General features: G+C 38.6%; 1 protein-coding gene across 1 annotated transcript in view; it reads right to left on the bottom strand.

The window, feature by feature from the left end:
• Window positions 1-23,945, bottom strand: part of CTNNA1 (catenin alpha 1) — a 173,994-nt gene that overhangs the window by 19,574 nt on the left and 130,475 nt on the right. The window contains exons 10-11 of the mRNA XM_061151410.1: window positions 14,582-14,674; window positions 1,359-1,515 (exon numbers count right to left, since the gene is read on the bottom strand). Coding sequence (XP_061007393.1) covers window positions 1,359-1,515; window positions 14,582-14,674 — 250 coding nt within the window. The remainder of the gene's footprint in view (window positions 1-1,358; window positions 1,516-14,581; window positions 14,675-23,945) is intronic.

Here is a 23,945-nt window from a genome sequence, read left to right as displayed (position 1 = left end):
CTGTGAAGGTGGAATGTTTTTCTCTAAACCTATGAAAAAGAATAATTCAGTATTTCGTTGGGAAAAACAACAGAAGGCCAAGATTTCCCAAAAAAGCAATTGCTGCATTTTTGGCACCTGCAAAAATGTGCTTGCAAATAGGTTTTTTGTTTTAAAGCACCAGCACCTGCAATTTGGCAATCCTGCAGCAGCATGGTTCACCCCCTTGTTTTGCAGTTTACAGACTCCCTGCTCCCCACTCTCTCAAGTAGAGCCAATGCTCCAGTCCCAAGGAGAGCGAGCAGAGACAGGGGAACATTGGTATGCAGAACACACTGTTACCTTATATAGGTCACTGCTGGAGGACTGTGCTGTGCATGTACTTAAGCACCACTTCTGTTTCAAGCCCCATTGCCACTCACATCTCCCACGTTCCAGACTGTGGTTCCCTGGGGTGACAGGTAGTTTCAGTCCTACAAGGACCAGCCGCTGACTGCCCACAGCCACTGGCCTCGGGAAGCCTGGCACCTCCAGAGAGCAAGCAGCGCGGCCAAGGGCAGCAGAGGCCTGTTAAATGGAGAATGCATTTATACTTGCTCAACCCTAAGGAGATGGATTGAAATTTATCTCTGTGTGATAAACAGGGAATTGCAGTTGACAGACATTTTCTATATGAATGCAATTTATTATGTCATTACCAGTTTATGTTTATATAATGAAATCAACTGTTTTTGTGAGGTGAATTACCCAGATTTATTTTTTGCAAGTTCATAATTAAATGGTACTTAAATATTTCCTCTCTGTTTTCTATCTGTGCATCATGCAGACAGAGTCTTTCAAAAGTAGGCAGTTCAACTATGATCATTTCTGAGGGAGAGAGAGATGCTTTCTAAGGGGAACAATTTTTACAAAAGAAACCGAAGCTGATGATGCTGGGAATCCCGTCTCCTAAGTATCACAGGCTTGTAACAAACAACCACAGTCCAGACGCAGGTCAGTGTTTTTTCTACACACAACAGCAGCAAAAGGGGTGGATGCTTATGGAGTTGTACAGGTCACAGCTGCAAAATCTTACCCCATACAAACAGAGAACACTTCCTCCAGGAAGTTTCCTGATTCACGCCTCTGAAATTGAGACCAGTCCCACCACACGCAGAACAACTCCAACCCTATGTCCCACTGCTTAGAGTCACTGGTAGCTGTTTTCTTTAATTAAAATGAAAACCAGCACAATATTATTGCTAGAATAATTTTTTTTTTTTTTGCTAGAATAATTTACCTGCCCAGACTAGGGGATGTTTTGATTGTCCATTATTGTAATATAGGTGAAAATAATTATGCACATCCTCACATACTTCTCTGGGGAATCAGCTCATTACCTGAGACAGCCAAGAAGTCATCAATGGAAGTAATGTCATCGACAGCATCTGTGAGAACTCGGACTTGTTTTTCCCACTGTTCTTTAAAAAGATCCATGTTCTCTTGGGCCAGTTTACTCTGTGGTTTTGCTGCCAAAGCCAATGCAGCATTGATAACCTGCAAAGACATTAAAGTTCATTGTATACTCTTTCAGAGTCAGGAAAATAAAATAAGCCAGACACTTTGGTTGGTGGAGTGGCTATGGCTTTGTCTCCTGTGCGTTTCATGAGGACACATGATACCACATGCTCCACTTAAACAGTTACAAAGATGAAACAGAGACATATTAAACAAAAGGCTTTACATATGTATGGAGAAGCAATTCATCAGAAATACAGTACTGGAAATACTGGAAGTATGGATGGTAACAAACACAAATTATCTCTAATCTCCCCATTCTGTGACAGCAACTCTTCACAATTTCTGACATTTATATTCCAGGCTTTTTTTCCTCCTCACATACACATGTACATGTGCCAAGTCAAAAAATTCACAATTAGAATTATATGCTAATAAAACTGACTATCCTGTTTCTTGTAAATACTTCTCCATATCATTAAATGAACGTTAAAACATTAACTGTTTATTATTTGATCTTATAGATGCACATCACTACTCCGACTGTAGGATGCCCAGGTTTGTTTCAGTCACCCATTATTCTTAATCTTGTGATGAACTTTAGCATTTTAGGCTCTTGGAATGTTCTCAAACTATGTATGTGAAAAATGTTCTTCTGAGGCATACTGTACTTGACATACAACTTCAAACAAAGTATAATATTTATTAAGTTTAAAAGTTATTTCTTCTAAAATATTGTAAGTCATTTCTTTAAAAAAAAAACACACAAAAAACGGCTTTACTGAGATATAATTTATATACCAAACAATTCACCTATTTAAACTGTAATATGCAAAGATTTTTGGTATATTCAGTTTTGTAACCATTACCACAATCATTTTTAGAACACTTCTATCACTCCAAGAAACCCCATATCCACTAGCAGTCCCTCCTTATTTCCCCTAATCCTATCTTCCAGCAACCACTAACTCTGTGATTTTTTTTGAATTTATCTATTTTGGTAAATTTTTATGAATTACCTATTCTGGACTTCTCCTATAAATGGAGTCATATTAATATGTGCATTTTTGGAACCAGCTTCTTTCACTTAACATGTTTCTAAGGTTCATACACACTATAAAGTGTATCAGTACTTTGCCCTTTCTATTGACAAATAATATGCCATTATATGAATTTACCACATTTTCTTTATTCAATTATCAGCTGATAGACATCTGAATTCCACTATTTGGTCATTATGAATAATGCTATGAATATTTACATATGTGTTTATTTCCACTGTTCTTTTATATATAACTAGGAATAGAATTGTGGGGTTATATGGTTAACTTTATGAGGAACTGCCTATCTTCCAAAGCAGTTGAACCATTTTACATTTCCACCAGCATATGTGAGAGTTCCAATTTCCTCATATCTTCAACACTTGTTTTCCCTTTCTCCTTCTCCCTATTCCATTTTTTAAATAACAGCATCCCAGTGGGTGTGAAGTGATATCTCACTGTGGTTTTGATCTCCATTTCCCTGATGGTTCATGATATTGTCTCTTAACGTACTTATTGACCCCTAGTGTGTATTCTTTGGAGAAATACCTTTCAGATCCTTTGATATATTGACTGAATGAATGAATAGTGAAAGTAGTTTGAAAAAGAGCTGAGAAAATCACTAGGAAGATCTCTAGGTACAAGTGCTTATGGGTTATTGGAAATAAATGTGTTCATAGTAATGCAACTTTGAAGGTAAGCAAGGACAGGGAAAGCGGGTGGTGCTGGAGTTGAGATCTATGACAGGACAGTAGTTACCATAGAGTCACTTGGGCATCGTGCCAGAGGGCAGGAGTTCGGGATTATGTTTTTTGGTGCTACAGAAACCACATGCGTTCAGGTCATGTGTGTAATTCCCAATATATTAGAGGGGGATCCAAGAGTGAGGTTATCAAATTACCCCTCAAAGACTGCAGTAAAAAAACTAAAGAATCAGACCCACCTGACTGGTACAACTAATTCCTCTTCCCTCCCAGCTAACTGGAAGGGATGGATTATTGAAACTATCAATTATAGACTGTAGGTTTTGAGGACTAGGACCAGTTACTATTAACAGCCCACTACTTTCAAAAGTGAATGGGTTTGGACAATAAATTATTTGTCAGAAATACCCTAGCTTTCCCATGTGTTATACCATGGTCTCCCCAATTTTCATGATTTCCAGGCTTGTTCTTTGACCTCTTTTCCTTCTTCCCTTTGTTTCCCACTGGGTGATTCAAGATTATGGACTAATCTTCATTAGTTAACTCATTAATTCACTAATGTTATCAGTGAATCAGAGTGGAGCAAGACCTTGTAAGAATACCTGGCTGAAGAAAATGTTTCTTAAGAGGGCCAAGTAAACAGCGGCAGGGAATTAATTATATGTTTTAAATACTAAGATAATTTTCCCTTACAAAGAGAAAATTGCTCTCTTTGTTCTGTAATCTTTAACAGTATAATGGAGGAAAAGCATCTTATCTAAGGTGAACTTTCTTGTTTTGATTACAAAACTGTGGGACACAATAAATTAAATACTATTTTCTGATGTATTGGGACTAGAAAGATACTTAAAATAATACCGTGAATAATCATCCAACATGACACTTAGTAGGGAAAACTCTAGAATCATTTACTTTAAAAATCTAGATGTTATTGATCAGAATACCAATTGTCATCATTAGTTAATTAATAATGGTCTTTCTAGCTAATGAAATAAAGTGGGAAATGGAAATAAGAAAAGGCTGTTTAGAAAGTAGACAATAAAATTACTTTTCAATGTAGAATATCTTTGTTTGTCTAGAAAACTGAAGTAAGTCAACTATAAAACCTCTTAGAATTAATAAAAGTTCATTAAAGTGAAACGTGAAAGTGAAGTCGCTGAGTCGTGTCTGACTCTTAGTGACCTCATGGACTGCAGCCTACAAGGCTCCTCTGTCCATGGGACTTTCCAAGCAAGAGTACTGGAGTGGGGTGCCATTAAAGTAGCTAGAGACAATGTAAATATATAAAAATGAGAAACATTTCTATATACCAGAAAACAGGACATAAAATGAAGGGAGTATAAGCTCTTCATGAAAACAATTAATAGGAAATACGTGGAATTAAATCTGTAAAGAAACCTAAAGGACCAAGATATCAAAAGTGACTTTTTCTGAGTACATTATAAAAAAAAAAAAAACTTGAATAAGTAGAAACACAGTCCGTGTTTAGGAGTGGGGAGACTGACCTATTTATTCACAAATTAATCTGGAATAGTTAATGGCTGAAAGCAGCAAATATATACATGGGCTAGAGATCAAGAGTAATGAAGAGAGTTTAAATGTAATACAAAGCTAAAGTAATTGAAAAGAATAATCTAAAAACACACCCTATCATAAAGCAGAAGTCAATATATGGCAAAAGAGACATCCCAAATGAGTGATGTGGGAATGGTCCATTTTTACATTTGATGGGCTATTTGGAAAAAATAGTCAAAGTCTGAACCTCATACTTATATTTATGTGCAAAATAAGATCATTCCCAAATGGATAATGAGTTAAATTAAAAACGATATGGCTAAAAGAATGTGTTTAATTATGCACTTACTGAACAAATAAATATTTCTTGTTTTAGAATGGTTAAGGTTCCATGCTTCCACTGCAGAGGGCACGGATTTGATCCCTGGTCAGGGAACTAAGATCCCACATGCTGTGTACCAACCCTGGCCCCACCAAAAAAAAGAAAATTCTCTGCTTACATTTGTGTTTAAGTATACATGACAAATGAAGTATATAATGTCTGACAAATCAGTAAGGAGAACACTAAAATACTGGTAGAAAATGGAGGTAAGACACGAACAGCCTACCTAAAGTGACCTATAAATGATTAAGAAACAACTAGAGGGAAATATTTACTCTCACTTCTAAATTAATGTGAGTCACTATCCTTGCTCTTTAAATTTGCAAAGAGCCACAAACTAGGCACCACCACCATATATCAATGGCAACTTTTTAAATGCTAAGGCTAAGACCTCGAGTACAACACTGAACAGCACATTCCTGTCTGGTTCTGATCCTAGGGGAAGAACTCAAGCGCTTCATCACTGAGTACGATGCTATCATGCTAAGGAAATTTTCTTCTATTCCTAGTTTACAGAGTGTCTTTAATCAGGTCTGGATGTTAGATTCTGTCAAATACTTTTCCTGTTTCATTCCCACCATTCTGGCTACTTCTGTGTCTCTTTTGCTGTCATCTTCTTCCACTAATGCTTGAGTTCCAAGGCTTGATCCTATGCTGTTCTACACTTCTCCCACCTGTGAGAATTTCTAGTTTCATGATTTTACATACCACCCATGTGCCAACTACTCCCACATCTCCATCCCAGACCACTCATTCTAGCTCCCAACTCATTTCCTAACTACATACCCAACAGCTCTACTCAGATGTCTCAGGTATTTCAAAATAAACATTTCCAAAATAAAATTCATGATTTCCTGCTCCCAATCATGTTGAATGCATCTCACTTTAAAATATCTATCACTCAACTTCAAGAGGACTCACAGTGTTGGGGACAGCAAGAAAACTAGATTTCCTTAGTCCAATCAGTATCTTCCTCTCCTCAAGTCTGGACTCTAAAAGAGTAATTATTCCGTATCTTCTCCTCAAACCTGTCACATTTCTGAGAGCATCATCACTCTCAGCTTACAGCTCTGCTTCCTATTTAAATGAAAAGATGAATACAAGCAAAAGAGAATATATGCAAATCTTATCACTGCATCTACCCATTTACTTCCATTTATGCCACATGCTCTGTCTTACCTCTTTTTAACTGTGGATGTTCCTATCTATGCTCCTATCTCAGAACAGTCTTGCCAGTTATCCACAGGATCTCATTTCCTCTCCTCTACTGTAGGACAATATCCAAGTAATTCTCTCCGCTCTAGTCTTTATTATCGGTATTTCCCTTCTACTGGATTATTTCCATCAACTGAACATTAAAAAAAGCTCCCAACTAAAAATAAAAAGCAAAAGTCACTCTCAACCCTGTGTATGTACTACATGCTACCACCCCATGTCTCCATAATCCTTACATTTAATTTGAAAGAGCTATCAACTTGCTATATTCAATTCATCTCTTTTCTCTTGAATCCACTTTACTGGATCTCCTAAATTCTACCTAAACATCTTTGTCCAAGATAATCTGTGAATATGTTGCTCAATCCAAGGATCAATTTTCTGGTCACATTCTATAACCATCTGACATGAATAATGACTCTTTCCTAGGAACATTTTCCCCACTTATCTTCCCAGATAGAGTGAGCTTCTGGTGCTCTTCTGGTTAATAATACTTCCTCAATCTCCTTTGCTGGATGCTGCTCACCTCCCCAAACTCTAAATATCAGGGAACCCCAGTTCTATTTCCCAGACCTTTTAATTCTGGGATTATACATTCCACTGGTGAACTTATCAAGGCTCATGACTTTAAGCACCACGTATGTGTTAAAGAATCCCACATTTATATATTTTGTCCAGACCTCTTCCCTAAACTTGACTTTATTGCTTGCATGTCTAAGAGGCACCACAAAATTATCATAAATGATAGCTCCATCCTTCTGGTTACTTAGGATCAAAACCTGGAACTTTTCCTGACTCTTCTCTTCCCCTTCACTTCACTAATCCTTCAGTAAATTCCACCTTCAAAATATATTTGGACTCTATAACCAGTGCTTACCACTTCCACTGTACTCTTGCCTCTGTTTCAGTCTCCTATGCTGCTGTGACATATTATCACAAAACTAGTTGCACTTAAAACAACACAAACGTGTAATCTTACAGCTCTGAAGAGCAGAAGTCTAAAGTGGGTCTTACAGAGCTAAAATCAAAGTGTTAGCAGAATGTTCATTCCAGAGGCTCTAGGGGAGGAGAATCCAGTCCTTGTCTTTCCCAGTTTTTAGAGGTTACCCACATGCCTTGGCTTGTGGCCACTTCACTCCAACTCCTGCTTCCATGATCACATCTTCTTCTCTGATGTCAACACTGCTGCTTTCCTCATATAAGGACCCTTGCGATTATATTAGGGACCTACTGGATAATCTAGGTTAATTTAACCATTTTAAGATCCTTAGTTTATTTACCTCTGCCAAGTCCCTTCTGCCATACAAGGCAATATATTTACAGGTTTTAGTAATTAGGATATTGGGCGTGGGGACAGCACATTATTCTGCTTACCATAGCTTCCTAGGGTGTCTCTCTATCCTTCCTCACCGAAGTCAGAGAGACCTTGGTAAAATCAAAGTTAGATCATGTCAATTCTCTACTCAAAACCCATCAATGGCTTCCCATGTGACTCAAAGTAAAACATCAAATGCTTTACCACGGCCCTAACCCTAACCCTAACCCGATAAAAGGCTCTATACCATGCTCACTCCTGTTGGATATTTCACCCTTCTTCCTCAGTTCAGTTCAGTCGTTCAGTCATGTCTGACTTTTTGTGACCCCATGAACTGCAGCGCACCAGGTCTCCCTGTCCATCACCAACTCTCAAAGTTCACCCAAACCCATGTCCATTGAGTTACTGATGCCATCCAACCATCTTATCCTCCGTCGTCCCCTTCTCCTCCTGCCCTCAATCTTTCCCAGCATCAGGGTCTTTTCAAATGAGTCAGCTCTTCGCATCAGGTGGCCAAAGTATTGGAGTTTCAGCTTCAACATCAGTCCTTCCAATGAACACCCAGGACTGATCTCCTTTACGATGGACTGATTGGATCTCCTTGCAGTCCAAGGGACTCTCAAGAGTCTTCTCCAACACCACAGTTCAAAAGCATCAATTCTTCGGCACTCAGTTTTCTTTATAGTCCAACTCTCACATCCATACATGACCAATGGAAAAACCATAGCCTTGACCAGACGGACCTTTGATGACAAAGTAATGTCTCTGCTTTTTAATATGCTGTCTAGGTTGGTCATAACTTTCCTTCCAAGGAGTAAGTGTCTTTTAATTTCATGGCTGCAGTCACCATCTGCAGTGATTTTGGAGCCCCCCAAAAATAAAGTCTGACACTGCTTCCACTGCTTCCCCATATCTATTTGCCATGAAGTGATGGGACTGGATGCTATGATCTTAGTTTTCTGAATGTTGAGCTTTAAGCCAACTTTTTCACTCTCTTCTTTCTCTTTCATCAAGGGGCTCTTTAGTTCTTCGCTTTCTGTCATAGAGTGGTGTCATCTGCATATCTGAGGTTATTGATATTTCTCCCGGCAATCTTGATTCCAGCTTGTGCTTCCTCCAGCCCAGCGTTTCTCATGACGTACTCTGCATTTAAGTTAAATAAGCAGGGTGACAATATACAGCCTTGACGTACTCCTTTTCTTAATTGGAACCAGTCTGTTTGTTTCACGTCCAGTTCTAACTGTTGCTTCCTGACCTGCATACAGGTTTCTGAAAAGGCAGGTCAGGTAGTCTGGTATTCCCATCTCTTGAAGAATTTTCCACAGTTTATTGTGATCCACACAGTCAAAGGCTTTCACATAGTCAATAAAGCAGAAATAGATGTTTTTCTGGAACTCTTCTTGCTTTTTTGATGATCCGGCGGATATTGGCAATTTGACCTCTGGTTCCTCTGCCTTTTCTAAAACCGGTTTGAACATCTGGAAGTTCACAGTTCACGTATTGCTAAAGCCTGGCTTGCAGAATTTTAAGCATCACTTTACTAGCGTGTGAGATGAATGCAATTGTGCGGTAGTCTGGGCATTCTTTGGCACTGCCTTTCTTTGGGATTGGAATGAAAACTGACCTTTTCCAGTCCTGGGGCCACTGCTGAGTTTTCCAAATTTGCTGGCATATTGAGTGTAGCACTTTCACAGCATCATCTTTCAGGATTTGAAATAGCTCAACTGGAATCCCATCACCTCCACTAGCTTTGTTCATAGTGATGCTTTCTAAGGCCCACTTGACTTTGCATTCTAGGATGTCTGGCTCTAGGTGAGTAATCACACCATTGTGATTATCTGGGTCTTGAAGATCTTTTTAGTACAGTTTTGTGTATTCTTGCCACTCTTCTTAGTATTTTCTGCTTCTGTTAGGTCCCTACCATTTCTATCCTTTATTGGGCCCATCTTTGCATGAAATGTTCCCTTGGTATCTCTAGTTTTCTTGAAGAGATCTCTAGTCTTTCCCATTCTATTGTTTTCCTATATTTCTTTGCATTGATCGCTGAGGAAGGGTGCAGCAAACACCGTCTTCCAACAACACAAGAGAAGACTCTACACATGGACATCACCAGATGGTCGACACTGAAATCAGATTGATTATGTTCTTTGCAGCCAAAGATAGAGAAGCTCTATACAGTCAGCAAAAACAAGACCAGGAGCTGACTGTGGCTCAGATCATGAACTCCTTATTGCCAAATTTAGACTGAAACTGAAGAAAGTGGAGAAAACCACTAGACCATTCAGGTATGACCTAAATCAAATCCCTTCTTCCTCAAAGTCTCTATATTTGCTGTTCCCTCTTCCTGGACTGCTCTCCCCTTAGACACAGTCCCTGGCTTGTTCTATCATCTCCTTTCTGGTCTTTGCTTCTACATCACTCTCTCAGTGAGGTCTTCCTTGACCATCCCAATAATGCGATTTAACATATACACCAACATTGTGTATGTATGTCTATGCTCAGTCCTGTCCGATTCTCTGCGACTCCATGGACTGTAGCTCCTGCCAGGTTTCTCTGTCCATGAGATTTCCCAAGCAAGAATACTGGAGCAGGTTGTCATTTCCTACTCCAGGGGATCTTCTCCACCCTGGGACTGAACCCAATCCTTGCGTCTCCTGCACTGGCAGACAGATTCTTTACCACTGAGCAATCTGAGAAGCTGCACACCAACGTTATATGTTACATTAGAAGAGAAGGTGTCAAAGCAATGATTTAAATGCTTCTAACTTAAGAAACTAGAAAAAGGGGAAAATAAACCCAAAGCAAGTTGAAGGGAAAAAAACAGAGTAGCAATTGATAAAATATAAATTACCAAAAGTCAGTCAAGAATAAACAGCTAACTGTTTAAACAAATAATCTGAATATTATACCTATTAAAGAAATAATTTCTTATTGCTTAAATAATAATTTAAACAATTTAGTTGAAAATCTTCCCATATAGAAAATTCCAGGCCAGGCAGCTTCATTGATAAATTCTCCCCAAACATTTAAATAACTAATACCAATTATATAGACTTATCAAGAAAATGAGAGAGGGAAACCTCTTACAGTATGGAAATCAGACAAAACAAAACAACAGGCCAGTATCAATATACAAGGAGACTAGAGTGTTTCTGGGGCCCTGTTACCTGCAGACATCCATGGGAGGGGGTTAAGGGAGGAAAGAGACACAGAAAATGCTGTGAGAAAACTTTTTAGTCAGAGGCATGTCCTTTGAGCTCTTCTGTGCAATTACTGTGTAAAAATGTTAAGAGAAAATCAGAAGTAGAAAGGTGAGATAATAACACATGAATGAGAGCTTGATGCCACAGGCTTCCCTGGCTGGTATGCTTCAGCTCATTTAAGAGCTGTATATTTTCTCATTAACTATACAGACCAGGCCTATCTGAGTTTATGCTTATTTGATAGGGACTGAACAACAACAAATGCTTATCAAGCCTGTTAGCTACAAAAATGATCAGAATTCCCACAGCACAATGGGAAAAGCAATAATATGAAAGATAAATCTAAGGAGGCTGAAGAAAAAAATGTAAGAACATTTCTTCTTTCTCAATTCAGTTAGCGAGAAAGCCACTCCTCCCCGCCCCAAAAAAGGACAAAAAAATGTAGATAAAGCAGCAGCTTCAAAGACTTGATTCACCCTTGCTTAAATTTCTAAGAAAGGCCATGCATTAAACCCAGCCATATGAAATATTAAACTGCCAAATTTGTATTAACTTAAATGTACAATGCTCATTCTTCCATAATGAACTAAGAAAAATAAAATATTAAGTGAGATCATCTCCAAAATGCCCTTCTCTGATTTTAAAGACTCAATTGTCAGAAACCTGCTGTTGGCAGGGTTTTTCCACTTTGTTTTGACCAGCACTGGATGAACTGAAAAATGAAAATCTGTTAAGCAGCTACCAAGAAATAAGACTTGAGCCACAACCATGAGTGAGATGATATGGAGAATCAGGTCCTTTTCCAAAACATTTTGATTTTTTTTTTACCTGATAAGGGCATGTGAGACTGGTGCTATCTGCTTAGATGGAGTTAGGTCCCTGTTCTGGAAAACAGAGTGAGATACTGCAGACACAAAGCAGAAGGCAATGCAGAGAGTGCTGACCTAGTTTCTTCCCTACTCATGACAACAGTAAATCACCAAAAAATGTGGGTGCTTTTCTCCCCCAAGCAACAAAATAAATCCACCTTCAGGTTACTTCGTCTGAACTCAGCTTTAATACCACAAACATTTCGAGTTAAAATCACTTAACTCCTAAAATGTTAGTACTTTAGAACAGAATTTCCCATTTGCAAAAGTTAATCTATTAGATGAATGGAAAGATGGGGAAGAAAACTGCTCTGCAGGTTCCATCTGTCATCTCTCCCCTCCAGAAAGGAACAATAAGGTCTAGGAGCCAACTCCACACTATAGGTGTGGTCACAGAAAAGCCCCCAAAAGAGGGGCCAGGGCTGCCTGAATGCAGCAGTATGTGTATGAAACATAAAGAGAGACTGGAAAAACCCAACACATATTCTATATGGTGGACGGATGCTGACAGTAGCCTCAAAGAAACATACACTTTAATACTGTCTACATGCTACAGCATATTAAACACCATGTTAAACTACTGGTGAATTAACTAACTAGTTTATTCAAGTTGATTAGCTTGCCTAGGGTTTATCAAACAAGCCAGTGATGCCTGACATCACTTGCCCATACCAGGCTGCAGAGTGGGACAGCCATTAGCCACCTTAAAGGAGAGGTCCTTCGAGTACGAAGGCCCAGGGTAGGTGAGATGCAGCGCTCAGAAATTTGTTTTACCCTCCTCAAAGAATTTCAGAATTTTAGTTACCAACCCTTTAAAATTGGAACTTAACAAAAAGTCTGAATTGCGGACTTCTCTTTACAAATAAAGAAAGAATCCAGCGACAATGGGCTGGAATGGAGTCAGTTACCTCATTCAGAAATGGCGCCTGCTATCCAGATTGTCATTATCGTGCCTGCAATGTCTGCTGTATTTGCTGTCATTGAACCTGCCCAGCCCTGTTTGCAAGCCAGGGTAGGAAGGAGCCTGGGAGAGAATCTGGGAGAATAATCACACCAAGTAACACCTTTTTATCGAGGACATACACCTAATGGCAACTAATGGTACTCCAGTACTCTTGCCTAAAAAATTCCACAGACGGAGGAGCCTGGTAGGCTACACTCCATGGGGTCGCAAAGAGTCGGACACAACTGAGTGAATTCACTTTCTTTTCTTTCTATACCCAATCAGGCATCATCTGGGTATTGTCCTGAGGTCTGTTGTAGTAGGAGAAATAAACTACAAAAGAAAGGGAGAAAAGATGCTTTCTGATGCAATCTAAAGCCTGGGCAACAAGTCCCAGCCAAACGTGACTTATGTACTCCATCACTCTTATTAGAATCTACTAGACTCTCTTTTTCGAGGCTTTAAGATCATTTATATAAATACTCTTAGTAGGTGTGATCAGCGTATGTTACCATCTGTTTCAGCCGACATGTGAAAGCATTGTCGCTTTTCAAGCATTTAAAAATCAAATGGAGAACCAAAGGCATTAAAAATAAAGCACTGATAGGATAATATGGCAAGCCTGAGAAAAGAATGCCAAGTCTGTAAAATCTGCTCTAAATTTATTTCATACAACTTGATCATCCATGAACTTTCCGGAAGTGATTAAATTCACTATGCTTATTATCTGTACAGCTACTGACTGGCCAAACAGACTTAATGACTAGATTAAAGCTGAGGAAACGTTGATCAGATCATGTGGATCCACAGGTGACCGAACACACTAACACCCAGAGGAAGCAACTTTCATTTGCAAACTAACCCACATGGTTGAGAATGAGAACAAATGCCCTAATTAACCTGCATACCAGTCAGAATCCCAGATTAATCACCAGTCTTTACTTATTTTGGTCAGGAATCATGCATAGGAAAGAGCCAAAGTAATGATTACAGCGTATCTTAAAGCTGGTGGCAAACATAACACACAAACTTCATTGCTGTGATCTCTTATACTCTAGTTCCCTTGGTTTATTCCTCTTTATTTGTGGTCAATGTCATCTGGCAGGACATTTAGAAAGAGGTTTAATGTAAATCTTCAGAGTATGCCCATGACCATTCTCTGCCTGAGAAACTGGAGAGGCAACCTCTTCCACCAAAACAGCACCGACACTACTCAGAAACCCCTGTGAGAGGCATAGAGTATCAAGCCACACAAACAGAATCAGCACACCTCACGGGAGGGAGCAGCTCATCTAATATTTAACAAAACAAGCATTCTTCTGCGTGCTTCAGAGTCCTTCTAAAGCCCCAGATGCTTAACCTAGCCTCATCACCAGCCTTACAATATGCCATTAGAAATGGAGAAAAGTTCTCAAGTTTTACCAGTAGTTGGCCGAAATTGTTATTAGTATCTGTATCATAAGGGTACTTCAGAACACAGCAGATTAAGGGTTCCAGTTCTTGAATCTCACACCCTCTAACAAGATCCAAACACTAGGCATAAAAATGGAGTGTGGGTGGGCAGCAGTTACCTTTTCAGGCTCATGGGGTAACAATCCTGATGCCAGGACTACCACATGTTGCAGGTGGCCGTCCCTTAGAAAGGCCCTTAGGAATGGCCACTGCCTGCCCTCCGTTTGCCAGCAGTGAAAAGGGCTATACATTTTAAATGAAGGGTTAGGAGACAGTAACACATGACGCCTTAAGGAAATATCACTGGAAGTTAAACATACATTTCTCTACATGGACTGTGATCAGTATTTTGTCCTCAAGGCTTCTATCTAAGATCCTAAAAATGAAACATAAAATAAAATTCATTTCCACTTTAATAACCCTAATCCAATTTGGTGATAGCTTAAACACTGCTGGTTGTACGTTACCTGAGGACAGAGGGCTTCTAGCTGGCTTGCAGACATTCGAACAAGCTTTACACCTTCTTCATTGTTTGAGATGGAACAGGCCAAGTTGGCAACCTAGAAGAAAAGATAAAAAAGATCTTTGAAGATTTTTCTCTTTTGACTGGAAAGGAAAACAAATGTACATCTACCCCATCCCTGACCTTTAGAGAACAAATGAAAAAAGCACCAAAGGTGTTTTATTTCTCACAGACTGATTACCTGTTTATGAGGACAAATTTTTTAGCTCTGTGCTAAGGAAATTAAACAGAGTCCTAACACACGTCAAACTGTAAGTTGGTGGCAAAACCCTGAGAGATCCTAGGGCTTGTAACTCACCAGTTTTATATGGGTTCTAACCTCCCTATACAGTAACCTCAGAACAAGGGTCTGCTGGTGTGAGCAGTGATGTGAGGAAAGCTAAGGAACCGAGGCACCAAAGAATCACTGGTACCCTCAACTACAATAAAAATGTATTTTGCAGCTATTCCTGAAGGAAGGGAATCGAAATTCTAAGTTGCTGTTCTCATTTGACAGGTAAAGTCAAGATGAGTTTTATTTGAATGTGAGGCTATTTTTCAAATAAAAAAGAACAGCATCCACACATTGAGATGGACTTAAGGTCATCCTCATAAGAAATGGAAAAAGAAACATAGATGATATCCCATAGTTAAGAGCAAAACTGTCCTTCAACTGGTTTCTTAAAAGCATTGACAGCTGGACTCTTTCCTGAATGATACTACTTCGTTTGAACTAAAATCTTTACCTTCCCATCCAACTGCCTCAATGACACACTACTCATGTGGCCAGAAACAATCTTTCCAAGTTGTGTCATATTTCCTCTGCTGAAGCTCTGGCTGTGCTGAATATTGCTCTGTAGTGGCTGCTAGGGCCGTGATCACTTATCCATGTTTCTAAATAAATAGGCTTGCCAATTCTGCTGGCAATACCAAGGACCAACTGAATACATGGTGCTAAGAGATATCTTCTCCCCAGTTGCAAACTGAGTTATGAATGATAGACGCATAGGCAGTTGAGTATCAGAGGCACACTCTGAGAACTTAAAATGCCAGAGTAAACAAGGGCAATGGCAATAACCTTTGATTTTCACTGCTCCACCCAAGTTAAGCACACAGAGGCACAAGAAAAATTATATACCATTACTGTTGTTTGCAGTGTTACAGTTAGGGATTATCAGCTTTCTGTAAGACTGCTAACTATCATAACTAGAATCCTGCAATGCTTAATCATAAGGAGAAACAAAAGAACATGCAATTTAAACACAAAAATTATGGAAAAAGAAAATTAAGTCTGATTTTAATGTGTAGGGGCCTTCAAGATCACATAAAGAAGTAACATTTACACTCCCTGAAGGTTACAATTCCACTTTCCAGTGTCAACTGGACCTGAGCAAAGAGGCACTTCTATTCATGATGACAACCTATAGAACTGATTGTTGATTTCTATTTGTCTGCTTTAAAGTGCTGCAAAATATGACATAAAACTTTTACAAATGTTATTCCATTTTATGGTGCTCTACCGAAGGAGAAAGCTTTAATTAGAAGTGTTTACAAAACCATAGCTTCTATTGCTTCACTGCCTTAAGAATTGGCATTTTGAAACCAAATATAAAATTGGAGGCTGATGACTGAATTAGCAATTTGGGACTAACAATGACCCCTGGTCCCGCCCCATGCCCACCATTTTAGGAGGCCAGTCAAATGTTAGATTCAGGAAGGTCTGTCACTGTTTCTGCCTTCAGCTCTCTAGCCACCACACAATTCTATATTCTCCCAATTTTATGAATCTGTAAAACTCAGAAAAATATTTAAGTTAAGAAACAAAGGAGTACAATAAGTATTATCTAAAGCTGAAATGGCTTAATTCTCTATACCATCATTCCTGTTTTCCGACACAAATCCTAACAAAAGTTATGGAAGACTGATTCTTTATTTTAAAACATTAAAGTGTTTCTGATGTACTGTTGAAGCAGTAATCTTCTACAAGAGTACACTGCCTGTTTCAGGAGGCCATCCCACCTGCCCTGGGAGGAGGAAGCGGGCGCCTGTCACTGACAGTCTTCTCCAGATGAATGAGCTTCAATTCACCCTCCGGGGACAGGGCTACTCACTTCTAACAATGACAAATGTGCAAATGCAACATCTCAACCACAGCTCTCTTAGAAGCTAAATTCATATAATAGCACCAGGCTTGACTGCCATGAAAGCTGGGTATGAGGGAAGGGGCTTCCTAAATAATCTCTGTGGGGCTCTAGAAATTTGGATAGCAGCTAACTAGACTGAAGAAGTTTCTAAAGTCTGAATTAAAAACACTCAAAGCAGCTGACTTCCATAGAGAACCTAACAGAGCTGAGACTTTGGAGAGTGACTTTGGAGTCTTTAATTTGCTCTGGGAATAAACTGTCTTACCTTTGCAACCACGGTAACTTCATGTATTAATAATTTAAATGTCCGTGATTCCCGCTAATCTAAGAGGTAGGCTAAGATTGAAACTATGACTCCCACCTTTGAAATTGTGACGCCGCTTCTGCACTACCTCTGCCTATTCCATTTAAGTGTGGACCTTGTAGACAAGCACAACATTTCAGAAAACTTTCAACTACCCAAAAAAACAGCCCTGGGCTTTTGCTGCTTTTAGTAATAATTTGTGCTGTGTGGAAAAAAATTGTCACAGCCAAGCTGTGTAAAATCAACAAATATGACATCTGTACATGACAGAAAAGACAACTTTTCAGACACTGAGAAAAGCTCCAGAACTTCTTTATTTAAATAAAAGTTATTAAGCAAAGTTATAAGGCAGAAAATCTATATCATTATGACAAATTTTCCTGTTATACATGTGTTAATGACTTTAAATAAATTTAAAATTTAAGTCAAACACAAGTTGCTTCCCACTGCCCCTTAACCTGGAACCTTTACAGGAAGAAAAAAGAGATTTCTTTTTGTTCTTAGTAATAAATTAATGACCTATTCTCATAGTAGTCTATACCTGTTGTGGAGGTGAAACAAGTGAGAAGAACTGTGAAACAGGAAGCTGTTAAGTCTAAGTAATGACCCCACAACCTGAGTAGCAGGCCATAAAGTTGAAGCTCAAAACCTACATCACTTGCTACATGGTTTTAGGTCAAGCTATCACCTGAGATTTCTTCTTTAAAAATGGTTAAGCTATCTGTAATCTCAAAAAAATCCAAAATAATAATAAAATCAACTTTTCTAAATTTGTCATATAGGAAGAGAGAAGTCCCAATTGCACATCATATAAATATCAGAACCACTCGAGAAATTTTTTAACAATCATTTCCAAACCCACAGAAGAAATGATGATGGAGCAGAGGTTAAGCTTCTAACTTTCCAATTTCCAGGGAAGGGCCTTTTGACGGTTTTATCAGGAGGAATAAGATAGCTTACCCCAAAGTGAAGCACACAGGGATGATAGGAAAGCTCCGAACTGGACTATGATGATGACTGCACAGTTACGTAAATTTAGTACAAACAACTGAATTGTGTACTTAAAATGGGTGAATTTTATGGTCTATAAATTATACCTCAATCATGTATTAGTATCTATAAGCAACTGGCAGAAGTAAATATAAATGGAAATTTTCAGTGATGGAACGTAATCTAAACCCAGGCCTCAAAGAACTCCCACATGTGAAATACCAGAAATGTGAACCCACCAAACTCAGCTGGTAAAGAATCCATCTGCAATGAGGGAGACCTGGGTTCAATCCCTGGGTTAGGAAGATCCCCTGGAGAAGGAAATGGCTACCCACTCCAGTATTCTGGTCTGGAGAATTCCACAGACTATAGTTCACGGGGTGGGAAAGAGTCACGACTGAACACTGAACAATTTTTACTTTCACTTTCATACAAGGAAATAGGGATCTTGGGCAAAAGTAAGCAAAAGAACTGTGTAATCGGATCCATGACTACAAATAATCAAACAATCAAAAGTGGAGTATTAAAAAATGTTTCTTTTACATTAACAGAAACAACAAAGTATATAAAATACAGAAAAGGAAAAACACACTCAAAAATAACTAGGCAGACTTGAGAAGGATCAAAATAGAATATCAAGAGGAAAGTAATAATGACTACCATTTCTAGAAATTTAAAATAATACTAACAAGACACTGCTGAAAAGAGAATTATTAATCTGGAAAGTCAAACTGATGAAATTATTCAGGAAAACCAAGACATTTTCATGACACGGAATCCATAATTAAGAAACATGCAAGATAAATTGGGACTGTCTACTACTGTGAGGATTTCAGGAGGGGATACAGGGAGAAAGGGGAAGAGGCCATACTCAGAGAGGCAGGTGACAATGAAAAAATTTTCAGATTTGGGAAGACATTTTAAGCAGAGTAAATAAAAAGAAATCTACACTCTGACACACTGAAGTAAAGCAAGATTTTAAGTAAAGGCAAGATTTTAAAAACAGCCAAAAAGTAAAAACAAATTATCTACAAAGAAAGCTCAGTGAGACTGCCTGTTGCTTTCTCAACAGCAACAATGGAAGCCAGAGACAGGGTAATAATACCTTCAAATCCCTGAAGAGAGTAGTGGGGTGGAAATCGTCCTAGGATTATACAGCCAATAAGCTACTGTATTTTTTCAAGAATTAAGACAAAATAAAAAATTAAGACAGAACAAAACCAAAAACAATCTCAGAGCACTTATTCCAGACAGATCTTTCCTGCCTCAACTAAAGACGTTTCATACAAAGATGCTTCAGGGAAAAAGAAACAATCCCATAAGGTTTAATGTCCAAGAAGAAATGAGAAGCAGTGAAAATATGGTATCAAGTTAAAATTTATGCAAATTTTAAATAAGTTATTAAAAAACACCAATGGTGTCTAACTCATGGGGCTAAAAATTTAGAGAAATGAAATACTGTACAAGAATATTTAAGTTAGAGAATAACTAAAGTTAAAGCATTCTAAGATTCTCATACTGTTTCAGAAGGAGAAAAAGATACTGACTAACCTCAACCTCTGAGTTAACCATACATGCTTAAAACATCTAGAGTTGCTACTAGTAAAACAGTGTATGATTTCCAAACAAGAAGAGGAGGTTAAAAAAATAGGAAGAAGTGGGAGGACTCAAACCAATCCAAAAGAGAAAAATAGAGTCAGAAATAGAGGAGGGATGAAAGCAGTGAGTTAAAAAGAAAGAGAGAAGAAAAATGCAGTGGTAAGAATGAATCCACATGTCATGCCACACTTCAGTGAACAAAACTCCGTAATAAACAACAACAACAACAAAACCCCTGCTAACCTGAGTAACAACAACTAAACTTATGCTATTTACAGGACTCATTTAAAACACAAAGAAACAGAAGCGTTGAACATTATTTTAAAAACGAAAGAAAGCTACACTGGGGTGATCAGGAAGAAAGCACTGGACTCACAGCCCCTTAGTTCCCCTAATATTTTCACAGGGAGGCTGAAGGACAAGCGCTGGTTTAGCCCCTCACCAAATAACACATGTTTGGACTCAACTTGGTGTAAACTGAATGTTATGACCTTGCCTTTTTAGAAGGAATTTACAAGGAGGAAAAAAAAAAAATGCATGGCACCTGCCACTACATTTATTACTAAAATATTGAGGGCCCTATCTATTAACTCATTCCCTGTTCCTTATGTCAAAGTCCCACATTAGGATATTTTTTACTTACAATAGGCTTATTTCCCGTGAAAAAGTGGGTATACTTCCTCCATTCTAAAGACAACAACTACACAACCAACTGTGTTTCTTCCTTTCCTCCATGCTACCAGGAAGTGCAATGCCACAACAAAGCACAAGCATGGCAATTATAGTTACCTGAGAAGTGTATTACTTCTCATCTGCATCCTGATTTTCAACATCTACCTTTATCTTACATTTTTGTTCAAAATGAGCCATACCAAATCAAATTTTAAGAAGAGGCAGGATATAAATGTAAGGATCTCCGGTAACAGGATTAGAAACTGTGAATTTACTAAAACCTCATAAACTATTTTAGACAGTTTTTTTGCTTGATATTTTTAAAAAGCTTTTCATGTATAGATAACCACTCAGATGAAACTGTCATCATTTCCATTTACGTGTTACTATATGGACCACTTGAAAAAGTTCCCTATTTCTGTCTAATCTGAATAATCAGTCAGTATAGCTAGGAATGGTACCTGTCTAAACAGTAGTCCACCAACTCTACTGGTGAGGCAACAGGATTACACTCTTTTCTGAAGCAGAGCGCTTCCTTAATCGTTCCTCCTAAGGCTCCAAGAGAAGAGATTCTCAATGCTTCTTAAGAACAAAATGCATCCATCGCCTTCACCTGACCATCCCAAAATTTGAGTAGGTGGTTAAGTTCAGCCAAAAAAGCTTGTTTGGGATTAAGGTGTTAAAATAGTACATGCAAGACACTTTCGTCTTACACACCCCATTTATCTGAAATTGCACACCCTTGAAAATGTGAGAAAATCAAGCTTAATATGCTTAGGAAGTTTTTCCTAATTTCAAGGTCAGCATTCTCCCCCAAGAATACTTCACTGCTTTCATGCAAACATCCTACAGTACTAGAAAATTGAAGCTTCATTTGATTTGCCATTTGCAAGAATTTCAGCCTACAGTATTGTACAGAGATACTGAGAAAATATCCAAGATGTCACAGGTAAATTGTATAAGGTCATTGTTTAATTCAAATGCTCCTTACAGAGGCTTCTTCAAGGTCACTTGTCTGCACACCGCAGAATAAAAGTTCCAATGCAGATCACTCAATTTGCAGTTAAAATACACATTTCAAGCCAATAAAATCATACCCTATGAAGTCCCAGAAAATGGGAAATACTTGGACTGGGGGTGGGGGTGGGGGGGGGTTACTGGGGGAGTGACATAGCAAGTAATGATAATCCAGCTCAAAATTGTACCAAATGTATTTACTTTTTGGTTCTTAATTCACAAGACAGTGAATGAAACACTATCTTATTGTAGCAAGTTCATTATAATAAGAGGCCTGTTTTAATACAATGTCTGGGGCTGAGGGGAAAGGGATACTAAATGATAGTTTTTATAGGCAAGATTTCATGAATAGTATTTTTCCTATTTCACTCTCAATTCCTGAAACTGAAAAAGGACCCAGAAGACAGCAAAATTAAAAAGGGAAAACTGATTCCTCTTTAGTTATTAAGCTGCTCACAGCAAAGGAGGTAGGCAAAGAATGAGGCAATTAAAAAGGACACATGGATGTTGCACTAATGACAAAAAGGTTAATATTTCTGACAGAAAACAAATTTTTCACCTCAATACACTAAACTGACAAGCAACATAAAGAAATCATTAACTTTATATGGGAGAAAATCAGGCAGAAAAGGTGTTACTGTTATTATGAAGCATAGCCATGCCCTTTTATAAACAGATGAAAGACAAGTCCTCAGGCTCTATGTTCCAGAACAGAAGAAAATGGTGGTGAGAAGGGTCACCAGCTCATCAATACAGACCCTTAGCTCCTGCTCCCCTACTCACTGGCCTTGAGACACACAACCTTTATGTACCCTTCACCTAAGAAAAGGAACTCAATACAATGTGTGGAGCTAACAGATCCCACTGACAACTATAGTGCGGCATCAGGGTCTTAGTCAGACCCTGAGAAAATAAGAGCAGTCACACAGCAAACAGTGTTATTTGCTTTTTCCAGTAAAATCATAAAGTCATTTAATAAGGATCTGGTAGGCAGCAGGCACCATACAACCTTCCAAACACTATGCCCACACAGAGGGGCTGGGGAAATTCACTTCTGCTCCTAAAATCTCAAGAGTCAGTAGATGGATTTTATTCTTCAAACTAATCTCATATTTTCAAAATGTGGTGTACAGAGAAGATACCATAAAAGGTTCCCATTTCTCAGTGAATGCTATCCCTAATACTACTCAGAAACCATGAATACATTCAAAGCAACTTTACATGACATCCCAAATTAAGGCATAACCTTTTTACATTATTTTATTGGGGGGACAAAAATTAAGGAATTTGTAACTGATTGAGTGGTAAACTATATACAAAGAATTGTACGATCAACACAATGATTTCTAGTGGCAATCTGAAAGGTTCTATCCTATGCCTTGTCTCAGACAATATTTTATGAACATCAGATTGGATAAAAGGAGAAAAGATATGTTTATTTTTTAAAAAAGAAATGACAAGTTTGGAAGGTATTGTCAATAATATTAACAGTATTGGTGGGAATGCAAACTAGTACAGCCGCTATGGAAAACAGTGTGGAGATTTCTTAAAAAACTGGAAATAGAACTGCCATATGACCCAGCAATCCCACTTCTGGGCATACACACCGAGGAAACCAGATCTGAAAGAGACACATGCACCCCAATGTTCATCGCGGCACTGTTTATAATAGCCAGGACATGGAAGCAACCTAGATGCCCATCAGCAGATGAATGGATAAGGAAGCTGTGGTACATATACACCATGGAATATTACTCAGCCATTAAAAAGAATTCATTTGAACCAGTCCTAATGAGATGGATGAAGCTGGAGCCCCTTATACAGAGTGAAGTAAGCCAGAAAGATAAAGAACATTACAGCATACTAACACATATATATGGAATTTAGAAAGATGGTAACGATAACCCTATATGCAAAACAGAAAAAGAGACACAGAAATACAGAACAGACTTTTGAACCCTGTGGGAGAAGGTGAGGGTGGGATGTTTCGAAAGAACAGCATGTATACTATCTATGGTGAAACAGATCACCAGCCCAGGTGGGATGCATGAGACAAGTGCTCGGGCCTGGTGCACTGGGAAGACCCAGAGGAATCGGGTGGAGAGGGAGGTGGGAGGGGGGATCGGGATGGGGAATACGTGTAAATCTATGGCTGATTCATATCAATGTATGACAAAACCCACTGAAATGTTGTGAAGTACTTAGCCTCCAACTGATAAAAAAAAAAAAAAAAAAAACCTTGGGAAAAAAAAAAACTATATTAACAGTAAACCCAGCAACAGTCTTGACAGATAGAACACTAGACTCAATCTGAGAAATTTATTCTGGATGAGTGTCAAAACAGAGAGAGTCAAAAAAAAAACCCAACTGCCCCCACAAAGACCAGAACTGAGAAGATGGACCTGAGCAGCAGCACCTCTGAAGACAAAATCCTGGAGCTGGCTGGCTGTGAGGTCACTGCTCAATGGCAGCTTTGGCAGTCTGACTTCGTCCATCCACCCACCCATGGAACAAGTGTTTGACAAGGGCTGGCACTTTAGTAGAGAGCATTCAGACAAGAGGCAAAATGAAGAGAGCCTCTCAAAGGTCTGAGGAAATCATCT

Source organism: Dama dama, chromosome 9 (genome assembly GCF_033118175.1).
Source record: "Dama dama isolate Ldn47 chromosome 9, ASM3311817v1, whole genome shotgun sequence".
In the NCBI taxonomy this organism is placed as follows: Eukaryota; Metazoa; Chordata; class Mammalia; order Artiodactyla; family Cervidae; genus Dama; species Dama dama.
This window is presented reverse-complemented; position numbering and strand designations above follow the sequence as displayed.